Consider the following 17,464-nt stretch of genomic DNA (forward strand, 5'->3'; position numbering starts at 1 on the left):
GATCACCGGCGTCTCTCAATTTTAGTGAACCTAGATGGGACGCATGGAAAAGTAATTTCTTAACTTTTCAAACTGCTACAAAACTTCACGCCGAAGATGAGGGCGTACAAGTTGCAAGTCTCGTGTACTGTATGGGTGCGGAGGATATTTTTCGCACTTTCGAACTTGGTGAAGCAGACAGCAGAAAATTCGAGTTAGTGGTGAAGAAGTATGACGATTATTTCAAACCCAAGGTAAACATTATTCGACTAAGACGAATATATCAGCGTAGAGTACAACAGCAGAATGAGGAATCTTACCTCCGTGCACTCTACGTTTTGTCTCAGGATTGCGATTTTCGCAGCAGCGCTAAAGAGAGAATACCCACGCGACCAGTTTATGGCGGGGCTGCGAGATGAAGAATTGGCAGAGAAATTGGAGCATCTCTTCTTGAGTAATATGCAAAATTTTACGTTGGATTTGGTTGTAGAGTTCGCCAGATCATACTGCGACTTGAGAGAGGGGCGTCGGGCGGAGCAGTTCGGAGAGGAACGGAGGAGTGTCGATGCGGTCAATGTGCGGCATCTTCCCCAGAACATTGGATCAGCGCCCATGAGGGAACCGAGGGTTAGCGGTCCAAGGGGAATTCCTTGCCCCAACTGTCGTCGTGAGCATGGTCCTAACAGATGTCTAGTAGCAGGAAGAAGATGCCACAACTGTGGGAGAGACAATCATTTCAGCAGAGCGTGTCGAGGCCAGATCTCGGGCCAGGTCCTTCTAGGCGTCTGCACGTCGAGGAATCAACTAAATTAACGATTCACGTACGGACTCCGGAGACGAGACGGAACCAACCTACTTTATAGGTGAATGTGGGGTTGAGGGAAATTCTAAATGGTAATAGATCTCAATTTTGAACATGAATGATACCTTCCCATTTAAAGTAGACACAAGTGCCGATGTGAGCATCCTGAATTACCAGTCTTTTATCAATATGACCAATCCACACTGTCTAAGGCCCTCTGATAAGAAATTAATTATATACTCCTAATGGGGAATTGCTTGTTTTAGGTAAAGTGACTTGTCGAAAGTTTTATAAAGGTGCCAATTGCACAGAGAGTTTTTATGTATTGAGTTCTAAACATTGTTCGTCGAATCTTTTAAGTACGAAAGCCTCTTGCAAGTTAGGCGTTGTACAATTTATTGGTGATCACCTTTGACGATTCGTTGGTCACCGTTGACGATTCGTAGGTCACCGTTGACGATTCGTAGGTCACCGTTGACGATTCGTGGTTTGGGTTCGGGGTTTGGCGCATGAAGCCTGTAAAGTTTCACTTGAAGCCCAGGGTCGATCCAGTGAGGTTGCACTCGGCTCGTCATGTTGCTATGCCTTTGAGACCACTGCTTCGGGCCGAGCTTGATAGAATGGAAAGGGAAGGTGTGATTGAATATCTCGAGTTCAACCGACTGGGTAAGCGCCGTCATTCCAGTTATTACTAGTTAGAGGTGTGGGAAGAAGAAAGTACGGATTTGTGTGGATTTTAGACAGTTGAACAGTTGTGAGAGAAGTCTCTCAAATTTCAACATTCGATGAACTTTCATATAAATTGTCTGGAGCTAATTGATTTTCAAAGTTTGATGCTGCGTCTGGGTTCTTCGAAATTCCGATTTGTGAAGAATCACGTGCTCTTACGACGTTCATAACCCCTTTCGGTCGCTATCAATTTAAGCGTTTGCCAATGGGAATCAACCTTGCCCCCAAAGTTTACCAGCGGAAAATGAGCATGTTATTGGGGGGAGTAGAGGGCGTTGTGGTGTATACGGATGTTGTACTTGTGTTTGGGAGAGGTAAGGAGGAGCATGATAGAGCTCTGAGGAAAGTATTGCGTAGAATTAAGAACTGTGGGTTGAAGTTAAATAGGGATAAATGAATTTTTAATGTGCCTAAAGTTAATTTTTTGGGACATGTCAGTGCGCAGGGCATTGAGGTATGCCCTGAGAAAGTCAAAGCTTTGGATGACCTGAGTGCCCCTCAGAACGTGATTGAGCTCAGGAGGTGCTTGGGAATGCTAAATTTTCTCACAAAGTTTGTTCCAGATGCTCAAAGTTCAAAGCATTCTTGCACCATTGCACGAACTTTTGAAGAAAGGCCGTTATCTGGTTGTTCAAGATCGCTCGTTTTCTCATTAGGATCCGTCTGTCGCTCGGAATTATGTGCCGTTTGGGGGTAGTTTTTCCCGGCGTGTGACGCACGCATATACCTGCAGTAATACTCCGCCCAGCTTGTTGTACATTGTTTCGGCGTTTACTTCAGGAACTCAGATCTCCAGTCAATTTCGAGGAGTTCGTTCCCAATGGCCTCCCAGTCTGTTCTTCGAAGATGAAAATTTAGCCCAGCTAGCCCCTCTCGAGGTGTAGGTCTTGGCTGGGTTCCCCTCTCAATTGTTGTATCGACCACCACTAGTCGATGGTCTGACAGTGCGGTCTCCTAAACACGAATATCAGCAACCAGTTCTTCATTGCTGGTGAAGAATAGATCCAGGATATTATGCTCTCTTGTTGGCACCAGAACCTGTTGACTTAGTGTTCCCTAGCGAATCGAAGTAGTTGTGTTACCTGATTTCTGGCCTGATCTCTGCGCCGTTCCAAACAGTCCAAGTGTGGCCATCGTATGTGTGGTAGGTTAAAATCTCCCGCAACCACAATATTTGGGGAAGGTTCACCTAAGTTGGCCACCTATGTTTCTTATTCTATCGAGAGTTTCATTGAATTTTTCCGGCGGGCAGTCAGGCGGTCGGTAATGGATAGCTATGCACAGTTGGAGATGGGAGATGTATAGTATAACACGTTCCAGTTTGTTCCACATACCTATTGGAGCCTAAATGCAGGGAACTGTTTTTGCCGCTAGGGAGTTTCTGAGGAAGACTGTAACGCCTCCTTTTCTTCTCCCTTCTTTTCGGTTTGCTCGGTAATGTTGAAAGCTTTCATCTCGATTTCTCCATCTTGGATATCCTCTCTTAGGTGTGACTCGGTTAAGGCAAGCATGATTATTCCTTCTGTATCAGCAATTTCTCTAAGTATGCCGATCTTGTGGCGTTTTTTCTTGGGAAGAACTCCTCTATGTTGGCTATCATGATGCTGACTCGTCCTTTCCTTGCGTTCTTAGTTGCTGTAACACTGCACTGCCAGGGGTCTCTGGCTCAGCAGCTGTTGCACTTGTTGCTCTGATTTCTGCTGTTGTTCGTGCAATGTCAACAGCTGCTGCATTTGTTGTTAAATCTGATCTACTTGCCTCTGTAGGCCTAAAAAATTGCTGCGCTTGATATTGAGTCCTCTTTGTTCTTCACACCGGTTGGTTGTGTTGGCCTGTGCGGTAATTTTTGGTACTGCCCTGTTCCTTTGATTACGATAGATTCGCCCTTCCCAGAACTGATTTTTTTAACCATGTAATTTTTTCTGATGTTTTGAGTTTGGCAGTAGAATCTATCCTGTGTTCCAAGAAGGAACTATCAGAGTCCCGTCCCTCTTCGGCATTACCTCTCAACTGCAGGTTGAGTTTAAGGTGGTGAAACCGACAGTAATCTCGTTTGCAAGCTACATTTTTAATAGTATTCCAACACAAGAACGGATGGTAGGATTGACACTCTCTCCCGTTTTTGAATCCGCGTTGGTTCTTGCTTCTAAATGTTGCAAATTTGTGACGGATCTTAAGGTGAGAATAATTACAGTTCATTTCTTCATTCTCCCAATCGCACTTGCCCTGAAGATATCTCCAGCAAACGCGTTTTTTAACAGTTAAGGGGACCGGCTACCCTCCGGAAAAACTTCTACAGTTATTATCCGATTATCATGAAACTTCACATACATACGTAAAAGGTAAAAAGAAAAACATTTTGCTCCTATGTATTTTTCGAAAAAATTGATAGAAAACGTGAAATTCATAGAAAACGGCTAAAAATTTATATCTAATTACTTAAAGAACTCTCTCACCCGCTTTCCTTTAAAGAGACGTCATGAACGTAAATATTGGCGTACAGCGATGGCAGTGGTACCATTGGAAAGAGCAGAATTCCAGCTTTCAGATGAGTACAAAAACCGAAAAACGCCAAAATTGAAAATTTTAGGGTAGCCGGTCCCCTTAAATGCCTTTTGTTCGAGGCATTTAAAGAGGAGAGGGGAGGGGTAACGCTGCGGGCAAGGGTTGGGGTGGGCGGAGTACTATATCGGGCACCAGTGAGGGATGCGCTGGAGGGAGTGAGGGGAGCTGAGGGTAACCGCGTCTTAGTCGAACAGAGACCCATTCATGATAGGCCTACTTCTCTCGAATGCTAGAAGAGCTTGCACACTCTCCATGGCTTCTTTCACCCACCCCTCGTTCATCACGCATTTTCTTGGTAATCTTGGTATAACACAAGATTACACAAGAATGACGTCCTGGTTTTTAAATATCTTGCAAGTTGGTATTCTGGAAGTAGTGAACATTCGAAGTGACAAAATTGTCTGCATGTGTTCCATCTTAGTGCCAATTGTCCAAAATTACATTTGATGCATTCCAGACATGCTCCGGTGGGTTTACTAACACCGACTTTCGTTGCCATGTTTACTTAATCAATTGATACTCGCACTCACTTTTTTCTGACTCTACTTAATTCCAGACTATTGACTGGAACACTTCAGTACAGAATGCAATAACAGAGTTAAACCAGCAAAATGAAATGTAACCGGGACCGCGCACGACACCAACGTCTGCCACGCCACGCGGCCACAAGCAAACCCACCCGTAAAGTCTTAGATTTCCATGCTTGTATGCATGAATGTTGTACTTTTAGTGCCTTTGTGCTGCTCCTGAACCCCGCTCTTTGTTTCAATATTTTATTGTCCGTCTACTTCATAATAGCGTATATAAGCAGCTATCTCGATATTCCGTAATAGCAATTAAATAGACCATTTTGTTACACATCTACTTACTGTACAGCCGGAAACAAATTTTTAATTGGTTGTAAGGATAAGGAGTAAATTAGTTTTTATAAATTTACTCTTTTTTGTTACAATTTCATCTAAATCGATATTCTTTCGAGATCGAGAAATATGTAAACGCGTGCTATTCTAGCGAAGATACTAGCTGAAGAACCGACATATTTTCATGCAACATAACATTTCTTTAATTGAAAACAGTTACGTGCCTGTATGTAAGGTTGCATGCTCGCGAAGGCTTACAGCTCTCAACAGGGTCATGCTGTTATCATGCTCTAAGATTAGTGACTGACTTCAGTATCCACTACAGCAATAATCGGCTGGTGAATGTAGGTGTTTGTTGCATGCCAGGTTCAGTAGTTGAGTGACTTTAACTATTTCGGTAGCTTGTCCCGGGTGGTTATGGTCCATGCAGCCCAAGTCCGGCATGGAATAAGTAGTCGCAAACTCTTCGAAATATTTGTTTACTTCCGAAGAAATAGAAAATGCGTCGTCTGAGTAAAATTTAAACAGAGCTGAAAACTTATTATTCATCAAAGAGGCATTAAACTTAGGTTCATCTGCGTCGTCATCCAGTGAAACTCGTCTTAAATGATCGACGATTCTTTCTGGGTTGACCCCGAGACTGGTGAGGACCCCGACCATGTGCCTGACGCCTCTGAAGGGGCTCAGCGTCAGCAGTTGAGACAGGAGACTCGCCGTCACTGGGTCGTGTTGGTACAGCTCTTCACATTCGTCCTCCGTCGCTTTAACCAGTGGCAGGGTTGTGTCCCAAAACCAGGGCTCATTTTTGTACGTATTTGTTGGTGCATAAGTTTCGTCGGTGGACGAGTTGGTAATTGATGAAGAAAATGATCTGAGCTTCTGTATTTTCTTCTGGCGCATTTCTGTCTGCCTAATATCAAGGTTAAGTTTACTTATTCCATCCATTTTAGCGATATATTCATCGTGGAGCACATCCATTATATTTCGAATGAATTTTGACACCTTATCTTTTGCCCGATATTCTTTTTTTGAGTTTGGGAACCTATTGTTCCTCTGTCTGCTTGAAATTTTAGTCCAGAGATATAATAACTGTCTGTAAAGCAAATCAGAATTTGTACTACTAATAGATTGTGTGAAGTAAGCATACTTCTTGCTTGGATTTGAATGCAATAAATGCCGGTGCTGGACGTGGAACAACACTTGAGTAGTGTTGCCTAGACGGAGTACGAGACGTAGCAACACCTCGTGAATTGTCCACACCGAATCCAAGGACTCGATCAGCGTCACTTTTTTCGTACCGTCCACGTCCACAAAAACCCAGTCTCCGTAATCTGCTCAGCAAGGAAAGAGAAGGCCATTTATTTGCTACTGACTTATGTATAGTTTTTTTATCCTATCCTATTTTTTTATATTATATCTTCTATGTAGAATGCTGGTTTGACGAGGTCGTGACTGGGTAGAGTGGCGTTGTGGTTATAGTTCAGAGTACCCGAATTGCAGCTGAGATTTGCTGGTTCGATCCCAATTTCCTATTATCGTTCTGTTCTGATTAAAATCGGCGAGGTAGCCAGGCGGTTGAGAAGATGAAAATTGGAGCCGTAAATTGCGGGTTCGAAACCCCTGCCAGCTGTAAGAAACAGCGACAGGCCTATTTTGACGAGAGGGCGTTCTTTCGACGCTGACAGTACTATTACTATTTATTTAATTGGAATACATAACAATGTAGTGATAATGATTTGAATGCGTTCACATCATTATTATTTTACGGGATTTGGGACTACGGGAAAGACGAGATTTGGATGCGTAATGGGATTCCGAAATCGCAGGAGCTATCAAGCCCTCATAGATACGCCGGGCTTGATAGCTAACGGCTAACCTGCCAGTTAAAAATAATGCCAAAAAACTTCTTTTCTGTTATAATGTCAAAAAACTTATTAACGGAAATTAGGATAATCTCAATTTTTTATGTAGAAATTAGTAAATAATCAATGGACGAAAAATGATTTTCATGATTGAAACAAAAAAGTCCGGGTTTGAAATAATAACATGGGCACTTATGATCAGGAAATGTGTGGTTATATTTTGTCTACTTGCCTAAGACGATGATGTCGGGTGGTTGTTCCTTCCCTGTGCACCAAGACACGAGTTTCTTCAACGCGCGGTTACTGGCGAACTCCCACAATCTTGTGTCGTAGAAACGATTGTACCTGCGCATTATGATGCATAATTCGATGATTTTTGTCATCAGCGGTTCTCGCTCCTCGTGTAAATATTGGTTTCTAAGGATAAATTAATGAATGTTGATACAATTTGAATCGTTAACCTGCTATCATCGATCAAAGCGCTTATCAAGCTATTCATTTCTGCATAATTCTATGTTTTTTTGTTCTGATTAAAGCAAACATTTCGCACAGCAAGCTTTCGGACATCAACTAACGAAGGAAGTTATGAACCGTATCGATTATACCGTATAAGGCGTATATAAACCGTATCATTTATATATAAAACCAGAATAATGCGTAACGTGTTAAACCTAAGAACAGATTGCTTAAGCCTGGTGTCGGTAGAACAATCATAAAAGGAGCTATTTTTGTCGAGAGTTCCTAGATACCGAGTCACAAGTTCCAATCGGAGGTGTCGTTAGTGTAGGTCATTCTAGTGTAATAAGAATAATGTAAACCTGTCGCCTATATAGCAGATTAAGGGAGCCGCACAGTCGGAATAAACCGTTCGCCGATGAGGTAACAAAGCTCAAATTGAGAGTAAATACAAGCTGCTCTGGAAAGATTTATAATGTATGGGTACGCACACAGTGAAAGCAGGTTTACCCGTGCGGGCAACCTGCTCCAACCTGCCACAAGAATGAACATAGGATAATTAATAATGTAAGTGTTCACAGTGAAAACCTGTACGAATAGGCTTCTGTATTCTATATGGTATCTGGCGCCAGCCTGAGCAGGTAACCAGCACGCTGGCAACCTGCTTTCACTGTGTGCGTACCCATAGGCGCTGGAATAACTCACACGTGGACCAGCTTGAGCTGCTGGAGGTCTTGTGGCACGGCGTAGGCGAGAGGAGCTTCAGGATCGTAGTGGAGCAGTCCTTCTATAAGGCTTCTGGCCACCCCCTGCGGGAAGCGTGGAGTAAGCGGGGTGCAATCCTGCTTGCTAGCACTGAATTGTGAACAGAAACATCTTTACAATTGCAAAGTGATCTAATATAACAAATATAATTATATTGAGAGTGCCAATGGATGTGGAGCTAAGCAAACGTGGAGTAAGGATAAACGAGTGTGAGGTAACTGGTAATATGAAACTTCGATTTGAGTCTCCGATTCACAGAAAATCCCTCAAACTCACTGGGGATTTAAGGTAACAGTTAAAGACTTCTCAAGTTAGTGATCTTCAAGGATGTTTACGATCAAATTCATGTCATCTTTCTATTCAAATATATAACAAGCAGGGATATCACATATTCATATTGATCTCACTCGGGAAGTCAATGTATAGTTCAGAGCCATGGTCTGTGTGACGAAGCTGTCGTAAAGTCTCCTGCTCTTGGAGTCGCCCATGAAGACGATGGTGTAGGGAGTCTCGCGTCCCTCCGCCGCCCTTCGGAAGCACTGCTTCAGCTCCCCTTCGCTGAACTGCGTCTTGATGCGACACGGCACATACGGCAGCTGGCCGTGTAACTGTTCCACACGATTGCCGCTCGACTTCAACTTGTAGGAATATTCTCGTTGTTGGTGAAGCATGGCGAGCTGGATGGACTTAATAGCATCTTTTGGCAACTCTAATTTCTCCCCCGCACTGAGTTGTTTCAGCCATGACCGAGTGAGTTGGATTCGCTGCGTAAGTTTTTTCGTATCCCCTGAATATTTTTTGATTGTGTCACTTGTGTTAAAAGTTGGATAGAGTTTTTCTATCATGGACGGGAGAAATGTTCGAAGGTTTCTATAAGGATTGATCGTCCACGTCATTCGCTCTGCATCGATTTTTTGCTTGCGTATCTCGTGTATGAGTTCGCTCATATTTTTACTTTTTGTTGAAGCCTCCGTGATTGTGAACATTTCTTTACACTTATTTAATGACGGTCTTAGCTTATAATAAGGTCCTGCCACATTTTTTATGTGCATTCTGGGTTCTTTATTGGTCAAAATCGTCGGTTCGTTATGAAACACTCCTCTGAAAAGCGTCAAAACAGAAATTACACAAATTGCAAAAGCGCTTCTGCGACGCATCTTCGAGGATGAGAGTTTCAGACTGTCCGGAGGTTCGAATTAAACTGCCTGATTTTCCTCATCCCGGCGCCTCAGGGTAAATCTATTCACATCAACATTCTATTTTGCTTCTATGACTCCATCGTTTCGTGCGTTATTTTCTAATGCTATTGCAAATACCGTTTTGTGTACAATATAAAATGCCTAGTCGATCGTTCATATAGTCTGCCGCTTAAACGTAGCTCTGTAGAATGTTTCATAGATTTTAGTTTACAGCTTCTGCTTGATTAATCAATAAATATTTCTTACTTTTCCTGTAATTCGAGTTTATCCTGGTAAATGCGTTAGCTAATTCTGAGCTAGCCACGTTGCAAATTATTTAGCGTAGACCATTACATGATACGTTATTTGTGCTCTATAGACAGCCTATACACTCGAAGACGCATTATTGTATTTAATACATTGAGTGGTGATTCTAATGAATGACTTGAGTGATAATTATAGCGAATTAACAAATACTGGTGGTATTTTTTGACGTTACCATGGATTGGACAATTTTAGATCCTATTACAACTACGTTTTATATTTTCGTTATTTGAATGTACGTCTTTCGGCAAAAAAAACGTTCATGATCGTCTCGTTACTTTGGATTTTTCGGCTAGTTTTCCCCTCCATTTAATCGAACATAATTCCTGATTCAGTCGATCTAGTCAAAGATCCCAAGTCAGTGCCTCATGATTGCATGGCTATTAAACATGCATTTTACCTCCATTATTGCAAGGTCGTCTAGTCTACGGTACTGACTGTGTCAGAGATTCTTTTGAATCACCCGACGGCAAGAGGGAGCGAGAAGAGAATTCGGGAGCGAGAAGAGAAACATGAAGAAGAGACAAATATGGGAGCGAGAAGAGCGAGAGAACATGGGAGCGAGAAGAGCATTCGATCGAGAGGAGGTAGCCTACATATTTTGTTCGTGCCACCGACAGTCGCGATCATGCAGTGCACTACAAACCGCATTTCGAATCTGATGGGTTGCCAGATGGCCTAAAAAGGCCAAGTCCGCGGACAAAAAAGGCCCGATCGTGCAGTGCACTAGACAAACCGCATTTAGAATCTGATGGGTTGTCAGATGGCCTAAAACGGATAAGTCCGCGGACAAAAAAGGCCTATAGAAGTCAATATTTACTAGTAAATTTGTAGGTTCCGATTCAAAAATTCGATTTTCCTCTTTTCCGTACTGTTTGAAATTTAATAAGGAAGTACTAAATTTTTGTCGGTCAATGCAATTGATAAAAAAACTAAATCGATGAATTTGTCCGGAAAAAAGACCCTGCAACCCACCGGTGGGTCGTGCTGCACTCAACGTCTTAATACCTGTAGTTTTTTCTATAATTTCTATTAGAATAGAAGTGTCGGCGCTGAAGAAATAGGCTCATGGCCTGTTGCCGATTCTTGTGCTTTTTGTGACTTGAATAACAGAAGATAAAAAACCGGCCGTCTGACCAGATCTTTTCGTAACAAACATTGGTTTGAGCTAGCTACTGGACTTGTTAGGTAGGTCCGTAAGGTGCTAGACATTTCAAGACTGAACATTTGCTCTCGCATTGCTTTGTCATGTCTGTTTTTAACGCGTTCACATTCGGAGCGTCAACAATATCTTCAGGGGTGCTGTTCCACATGTCGGTGACTCGAAGCGAGAAGAAATGTTGTCGCATGGATGTGTTACAACGCAGTTTTTTTAGTTTATAGCCGTGGCCCCTGGTGTTTGTCATTGTTTTAAATTCTAAGAATTCTAGGATCTTGTATACGCTTGTTGCAACGTAATCGTTGATAACCTAGAATTGAAAGCTTCATAATCTTTAATCTTTCTTCCCACGTAATCGTCGATAACCTAGAATTGAAAGCTTCATAATCTTTAATCTTTCTTCATAATATTTGACTTATAATCCCGGAATTATCATTGTTTCACGTCTTTGAACACTCTCGACGAAATGTTTGTCTTTTTCAAGTTTTGTCGACCACACGGCGTTCCCAAACTCTAGGTTCGGGCGCACGACAGCGGCAAACAAACAACAGTTTCATCGCTTCTGCATTTCGGTACTCGTAAGAGCGTCTGATCAGTCCAAGCATTTTATTGGCTTTATTAACTTGAGCTTCAATATGCCTAGAAAATTTCAACTCTTTGTCGATGTAAATTCCTAAATATTTTCACATTGCCGACTTCGCAATCATCACTCTCTCGTAGCAACCATGTCTACTCAAACTATAATCTTGATGTTCAATGTTCTAACCAAGGAGAAGTACTTTACACTTTTCAGCATTAGAACGCAGCTGCCTCGTATGAGCCCGGTCAACTAACCTGTCAAGATTATCTTGCAACTGTACCTATTTCGACGTATTCCTCACTATATTATAAACTTTTTTGTCGTCGGCACACATGGAGCACACATAAGACACAGCTTCTGTCAGATCGTTTACAAACGCAACGAATAAAACAGGCCCGAGAGCGCTTCCTTTGTGGCTCGCCGCTGCGCAATGAAGCCCAGTCTGATACGGTCTCATTAATACTGACACGTTGTCGTCTCCCTACTAGAAAATCCCTGATACATTTGAGTACATTTCCCTCTGTTTCCAAAGACTTCACTTTGCTCAACAGCCGCTCATGTCAAATGCCTTAGCAAAATCTGGGTACGCTGCATCCACTGCACTCCTACGTGCACCAAATGAGTCCAATCATTCAAAGTAGACAAGAGGTTAGTGGTGCCGGAACTGCTGCCAATAAAGCCATATTGGGTCTGATAAGGGATTATTAACAATCAAATGATCGATCAATCAATCCCTCACAACAGGTTCCATTACCTTATACAAACAACATTACTATTAATTAGGTATTTTTCATAGTAGTGTATTTTTGAGGGTCAGCTCTTAGGAGACCAGACCATAAAACTCAACTCGTGACAAACAGGCCGCATTGGCACGCAAAGCAACATATAGGAGTCTAGTAGTGTATTTTTGAGGGCCAGCTCTTAGGAGACCATAAAACAACTCGCAACAAACGCATCGCATTGGCACCAAAGCAACATTAAGGAGTCTAGTAGTGTATTTTTGAGGGCCAGCTCTTAGGAGACCATAAAACAACTCGCAACAAGCGCATCGCATTGACACGCAAAGCAATAAGGAGTCTTGACACGCAAAGCAATAAGGAGTCTTGACACGCTTGGTTATTGCAGTGCCTGTCGTACTGTGGTCGCGGTGAGCAAATAGAAGACGTCGGGCTGGCGGTGGCCAAACACGCGCTCTGTCCCGCCTCGCACTACTTCCAGCTCCATATCCTGGACTCCGGGCAGCACGCGTACATCACCATTGGCATCACCAAGAAGGTTCGTATCCACCGTGGCTCACTCCCATACATTTGGCTATGATATCAGTTTTCTGGCTGTTAAATAAATCCAAACTTGAATTCTATGTGTGCTCAAATATAGTGTACGTCAATCTGATACTTTCGTGGCTCTCTCCCACTCAATTGACCATGATATTTTTTTTGCTGTTAAATAAATCCAAATTTGAATTCTTTGTGTGATAAAATTTAATGCTCGTGCATCTGATATTGAGACGCTGTCGTAATCCACCTCAGAGGAGCTGAGTTCTTTATTTATTTGCAGCATTACCCACGTCGCTGTTACCCCGGCTGGAGATCAGGCAGCGTGGCCTACCACGCAGACGATGGTCGTGTGTTCACTGGCGGCCGTTGTGGCAAGGGGGAGCCCTTGGGACCGCCATGTCGAGCTGGGGATGTCATGGGATGCGGCATTCTCTTCCCCCGAGACTACTGCCACACCGACGCCAACAGAGGGTGAGCTTGGGGTGACCGACGCCAACGGAGAACAGGAGAAGAGGGCGACGCCAACAGAGGGTGAGCTGAACCCTTTTCTCCTGTTCGGTGGTTCCAGGGCCTATACTTTCAAAAAAGTTAAGATATCGTAAGTTCATCCGCCAATCATTGACGGCCTTTCAAGCAAAGTCCACCAATCATAGACAAGAAAACAGAACGTAAGTACTTACGTTCACTTAGCGAGTTTTGAAAGGATGGTCCCAGGTGTGCCGCAGCGGTACGCATCGCAGAGCCACCGGAGCCTAGCACTTCTTTGTGCCCGTGCCTTGTTTAGGCGGAATAATTCAACCTGTTATTACAAAGGATGCATCCTAAGCCCTTTTCAGCTACTGTGACAGGTATTGAACTGCGCGACTTATTTTTCTAAGGACTTGGGATTCTTCAGTCACATTTCTACTCCTATTACGTCGCAGGTCCTAAATTTCGTCAAAACTATCGTATTAAAGGGTGACGGCTCTATTAAATTTCGCCACAACTATTGTATTAAAATGTAACTGCTCTATTGTAAAGAATAGCCGATTCTATGTAAAGAATCGGCTACAGGCCACATCAGGCCTACAATTCAGCACCGAGATCACTATGTTATGTTATTAAATTTCGTCACAACTATTGTATTAAAAAGTAACGGCTCTATTTAATTTCACCACAAATATTGTAATAAAGTGTAACTGCCCTATTAAATTTCGCCACAGCTATTGCATTAAAATGTAACTGCTGTATTAGGTATTGTGTTCAAAGTTGTTATGTGTAAGGTGATTAGAGTGCCTCATGACTGTTGACGCTGGCGCAGGAGCTGCGACGAAAGCAGCGCGGACGAGTCTGGGGACGACGATGATGACGTTGAGTCGTCCTCGCTTGCCTGCAGCGACGATGAAGATGACGTGGACGATGACGAAGAGCGTGACGACGATGACGTCATCGAAGCGGAAGACTACGAACAACTGGCGTCGTCTCCTGGAGACCTGCTTCTGCCCGATGATATCTTGAACACTTCCAGGTGTCACTAACGACTCTTCTCTCTCTGTTAACCTCTAGAATTTCTAAATGTTGTATTGATGATTATAATATTACCTGCATCTCAGAGCGTTGCAATTTACTAATGATTACCATCTAGCATTTGGAGCATAAAATGCTTATTAGAACCTTTAGAATGTATAAACGTTGTATTGATAATGATAATATTTACACGCATCTCGGAGAATTGTAATTTATCAATGATTACCATTTAGCATTTGGAGCACAAAGTGCTTTTTAGAACCTTTAGAATTTCTAAAAGTTGTATTGATAATTATAATATTACTTGCATCTCAGAGCATTGTAATTTACTAATGATTACCATCTAGCATTTGTAGCATAAAGTTGCTTTTTAGCAAGAATTTCCTCCAAGCATCTAACTCCATAAGTTAGAGCGATGTAGGAGGCGAAACCAATACAGTATAGGGTTCTTACCCTCATGTGTATTGCGATTTTAATGTAGCCATATCCAATGTAATGTTAGGAACATTAATGTCGCTCGTTTACAACGTAAACCTCTCGTCCTCACGTAATTGGTTCGCACAGTTACTTACGAAAGAAGCACACTTCTGTATGATATTTACTTTAATCTCAATAGTTCTCAGTGATGGTTAGTTGCAAGGCATGATTGTACAAGGTTTAATGATTGTTTTTACAAGGTTTTTACAAGGCATGATTGTACAAGGTTTAATGATTGTTTTTACAAGGTTTTTACAAGGCGTGATTGTACAAGGTTTAATGATTGTTTTTACAAGGTTTTTACAAGGCGCGATTGTACNGCGCGATTGTACAAGGTTTAATGATTGTTTTTACAAGGCGTGATTGTACAAGGTTTAATGATTGTTTTTACAAGGCGCGATTGTACAAGGTTTAATGATTGTTTTTACAAGGCGTGATTGTACAAGGTTTAATGATTGTTTTTACAAGGCGCGATTGTACAAGGTTTAATGATTGTTTTTACAAGGCGTGATTGTACAAGGTTTAATGATTGTTTTTACAAGGCATGATTGTACAAGGTTTTATTTCAGCTGGAAGTGCTCAGCGGACTCGTCGCCGCGGTCGCTGCTGCACAAGCTCATGTCCCTCGACCGCCTCAGTGGGGACCAACAGCCCGACGCCCCCCCACCGCCCCCTCCTGCCCAGGTCTTGTTATTGGTCATCTTGATTCTGTTGTTAATAATCTTTGTTAGTTGCTTTTGTTGTTGTAGTTGCTTTTGTTGTTGTAGGTACTATCGTAATTAGTTGGTCTTGTTATTATTTGGTCTTCAGAAGCAAGAACAAGTCGGAATGAAACTGTCCGACCCTTAAATAAACTGTCTCATCAGGTGAAGTATTTTAATTGCAAAGTTAAGAAGGCATGAAGACTTTGTAACTAAAGACCTAAACCAAAGATAACTCTAAGTCGAGAATGAAATATTCGAATTAACATCAATTTTGAAGTCATTCATTATTCATCCCGTCATTCCCAATAATGTAGGTATTTCAACTTCAGCAAATCATTGATATTTTCATTGAATATCAATGCTGCCATCGCCTTATTATTCCCATTCTAATTATCAACATAAATTTATCAATAATAATAAAAATATATCAATATTAATAAATAAATTGTAGGAATTGTATGCTCAGGTTCCTGCTGAGCGACGTAGGCGGCGGCGACATCAGAGCGGCGGTGATGCCGGCGGCGCTGGTGGCGGTGATGGCGGTGGTGGTGGTGGCGGCGGCGGCGGTGATGGTGGCGGGAGGATGACCCGCAGCTCGGTGCTGATCAGGGAGCACCGCCCCCTCCCCGCCGGTCGAGGGGGGCGGCAGCGCCTTGTGCAGGTGAAGCTCTTAACTAACTATAGCTCCTCTTATGTGTGGTGTAGGGGTGTTATGTGTGGTGTAGGGGAATTGAGACGGTTGAAGTTGATCTTGTTGTGATTGAGACCGTTGAGCTAACACAGCGCATGCGTGTCGCAGGTTTTCTTCACGCGCAACGGGTGCGTGTTGGGGCGCGTGGAGGCCGTGGTGCCGCGTGGAGGTTTCTTCCCCACCATCAGCCTCGGCGGCCCCAAGGAGGCCGTGCGCGTCGACCTCAGACCCCTCACCGGGTAACTCAGGCTGTGGGAGCACCTTAGGGGGATGCCCTATGAGTTTAGGGGTGCCCTATGACTCCTGGGATGCCCTATGACTCCTGGGATGCCCTATGACTCCTGGGATGCCTTATGAAACGTCCTCATCTGGGAGCGTCGGCTGGGTACAGTCTGGGAATTTTTCTAAAGTGGCAGGATCTCGTCGAGCGAAGGATGCTGCCTAATGCCTGAAGGCTACGTGTGACGTATGGGAATGCCATACGGTTCTTGAACCTGTGAACCTATACTTTAAAAAAAAGTTGAGAGATCGTAAGTTCATCCGCCAATCATTGACGGCCTTTCAAGCCAAATCCACCAATCATAGACAAGAAAATAGAGCGTAAATACTTACGTTCACTTAGCGAGTTTTGAAAGTATGGCCTCCGGATGATAGAAGAATCGTGTATGCCAAAGGTTTTTTTTCAAAGTTAACAAAGGTTATCTTTCGCACAAAAACATCTCGTCCAGCCAGGAACGGAATCTATCGAATATTATGAAAGCCAATACAAGAGGTTATAGAGGTCCTGCATTTCGCACGCTTGCAGAGCCAACTCCGGCGAAGAGTGTTTGAACTTTTGTTGAAGTATGAAGAGTATGACTTTTTTGTGTTTGAACAATTCATAATTGCTTGCATTATGCTTTCCATTTTAATTTGATAGGCTCTTAATGGATTAGTTAATGGGTTAACCTCTCTAAAAGGTAATAATGTTCAAACGACTTTTTTGAACTAATGACTGCATCGAATAAAAATCCAAAACTTTAACTTCATATTTCAATCTAATTTTCTATTGGTGATCTACTCTTTTGTGGAGTCTATTTGATTCAATTTAATTGGTACTATTAACCATGTAAATTAACATGCGTTAGCCAAGCTCCTTATTTCGATCTCGGTTCATCAATCTGTGTTAACACAAGGTGCAGGTTTTATGAGAACTTATTGTTGTAATTGTTAACAATAACTCACAGTGTTATTGTGAAATGCTGGCGAGCAATAGTGTGCTATTCCTGCATCGTCTTCGTATCCTTGCTACGCGCAGCAATTGCGACGCATTGTCTCCTCCATAAAATTGCTTAAAGTTCAATTACTTTAATTTACGTAAGTTCACAATAATTTCAATGTGATTTGACTAGATTATAATATAAATACCTGCTTAAAGTTACACGTAGAATAGAATTAAACTTAAAATAGCTGTTTGTTGTTATAGCTTCTTATTGTATTATAGTTCAATGTGGCGTTGTAGCTCCATGCGAAGGTATATCTTCGAGAGGCGTTCTAGCTCCCTGTGAGAC

General features: G+C 42.6%; 2 protein-coding genes across 3 annotated transcripts in view; one reads left to right on the forward strand and one right to left on the reverse strand.

The window, feature by feature from the left end:
* Window positions 1-16,467, forward strand: part of LOC108671452 (SPRY domain-containing protein 3) — a 30,726-nt gene extending 14,259 nt beyond the window's left edge. The window contains exons 7-12 of one of the 2 annotated variants that reach the window (XM_047881027.1): window positions 12,385-12,534; window positions 12,817-13,007; window positions 13,837-14,043; window positions 15,089-15,203; window positions 15,675-15,884; window positions 16,023-16,467. In XM_047881027.1, the coding sequence (XP_047736983.1) occupies window positions 12,385-12,534; window positions 12,817-13,007; window positions 13,837-14,043; window positions 15,089-15,203; window positions 15,675-15,884; window positions 16,023-16,157 (1,008 nt within the window). In that variant the 3' untranslated portion in view covers window positions 16,158-16,467. The remainder of the gene's footprint in view (window positions 1-12,384; window positions 12,535-12,816; window positions 13,008-13,836; window positions 14,044-15,088; window positions 15,204-15,674; window positions 15,885-16,022) is intronic. The other variant, XM_047881028.1, reaches the window with a different exon arrangement.
* On the reverse strand, window positions 5,020-9,237 carry LOC125178078. Its single transcript, XM_047881026.1, has 4 exons — window positions 8,426-9,237; window positions 7,959-8,062; window positions 7,030-7,142; window positions 5,020-6,266 (listed from the first exon to the last, which is right to left on the reverse strand). The coding sequence occupies exons 1-4, from the start codon at window positions 9,173-9,175 to the stop codon at window positions 5,245-5,247; spliced, it is 1,989 nt and encodes a 662-aa protein (XP_047736982.1). The 5' UTR covers window positions 9,176-9,237; the 3' UTR covers window positions 5,020-5,244.
* Window positions 16,468-17,464: the final 997 nt, after the last annotated feature.

This window comes from Hyalella azteca, unplaced genomic scaffold, assembly GCF_000764305.2.
Source record: "Hyalella azteca isolate HAZT.00-mixed unplaced genomic scaffold, Hazt_2.0.2 contig6871, whole genome shotgun sequence".
In the NCBI taxonomy this organism is placed as follows: Eukaryota; Metazoa; Arthropoda; class Malacostraca; order Amphipoda; family Hyalellidae; genus Hyalella; species Hyalella azteca.

Excerpts from the sequence above, each read along its gene's own strand:
- LOC125178078 (XM_047881026.1), bottom strand. The coding sequence starts at position 9,175 with ATGCGTCGCAGAAGCGCTTTTGCAATTTGTGTAATTTCTGTTTTGACG. Across the intron at positions 8,063-8,425 it reads ACTATACATTGACTTCCCGA|GGGGTGGCCAGAAGCCTTAT; the intron begins GTGAGATCAATA and ends CGCTTCCCGCAG. Across the intron at positions 6,267-7,029 it reads ACCCGACATCATCGTCTTAG|ATTACGGAGACTGGGTTTTT; the intron begins GCAAGTAGACAA and ends CTTGCTGAGCAG.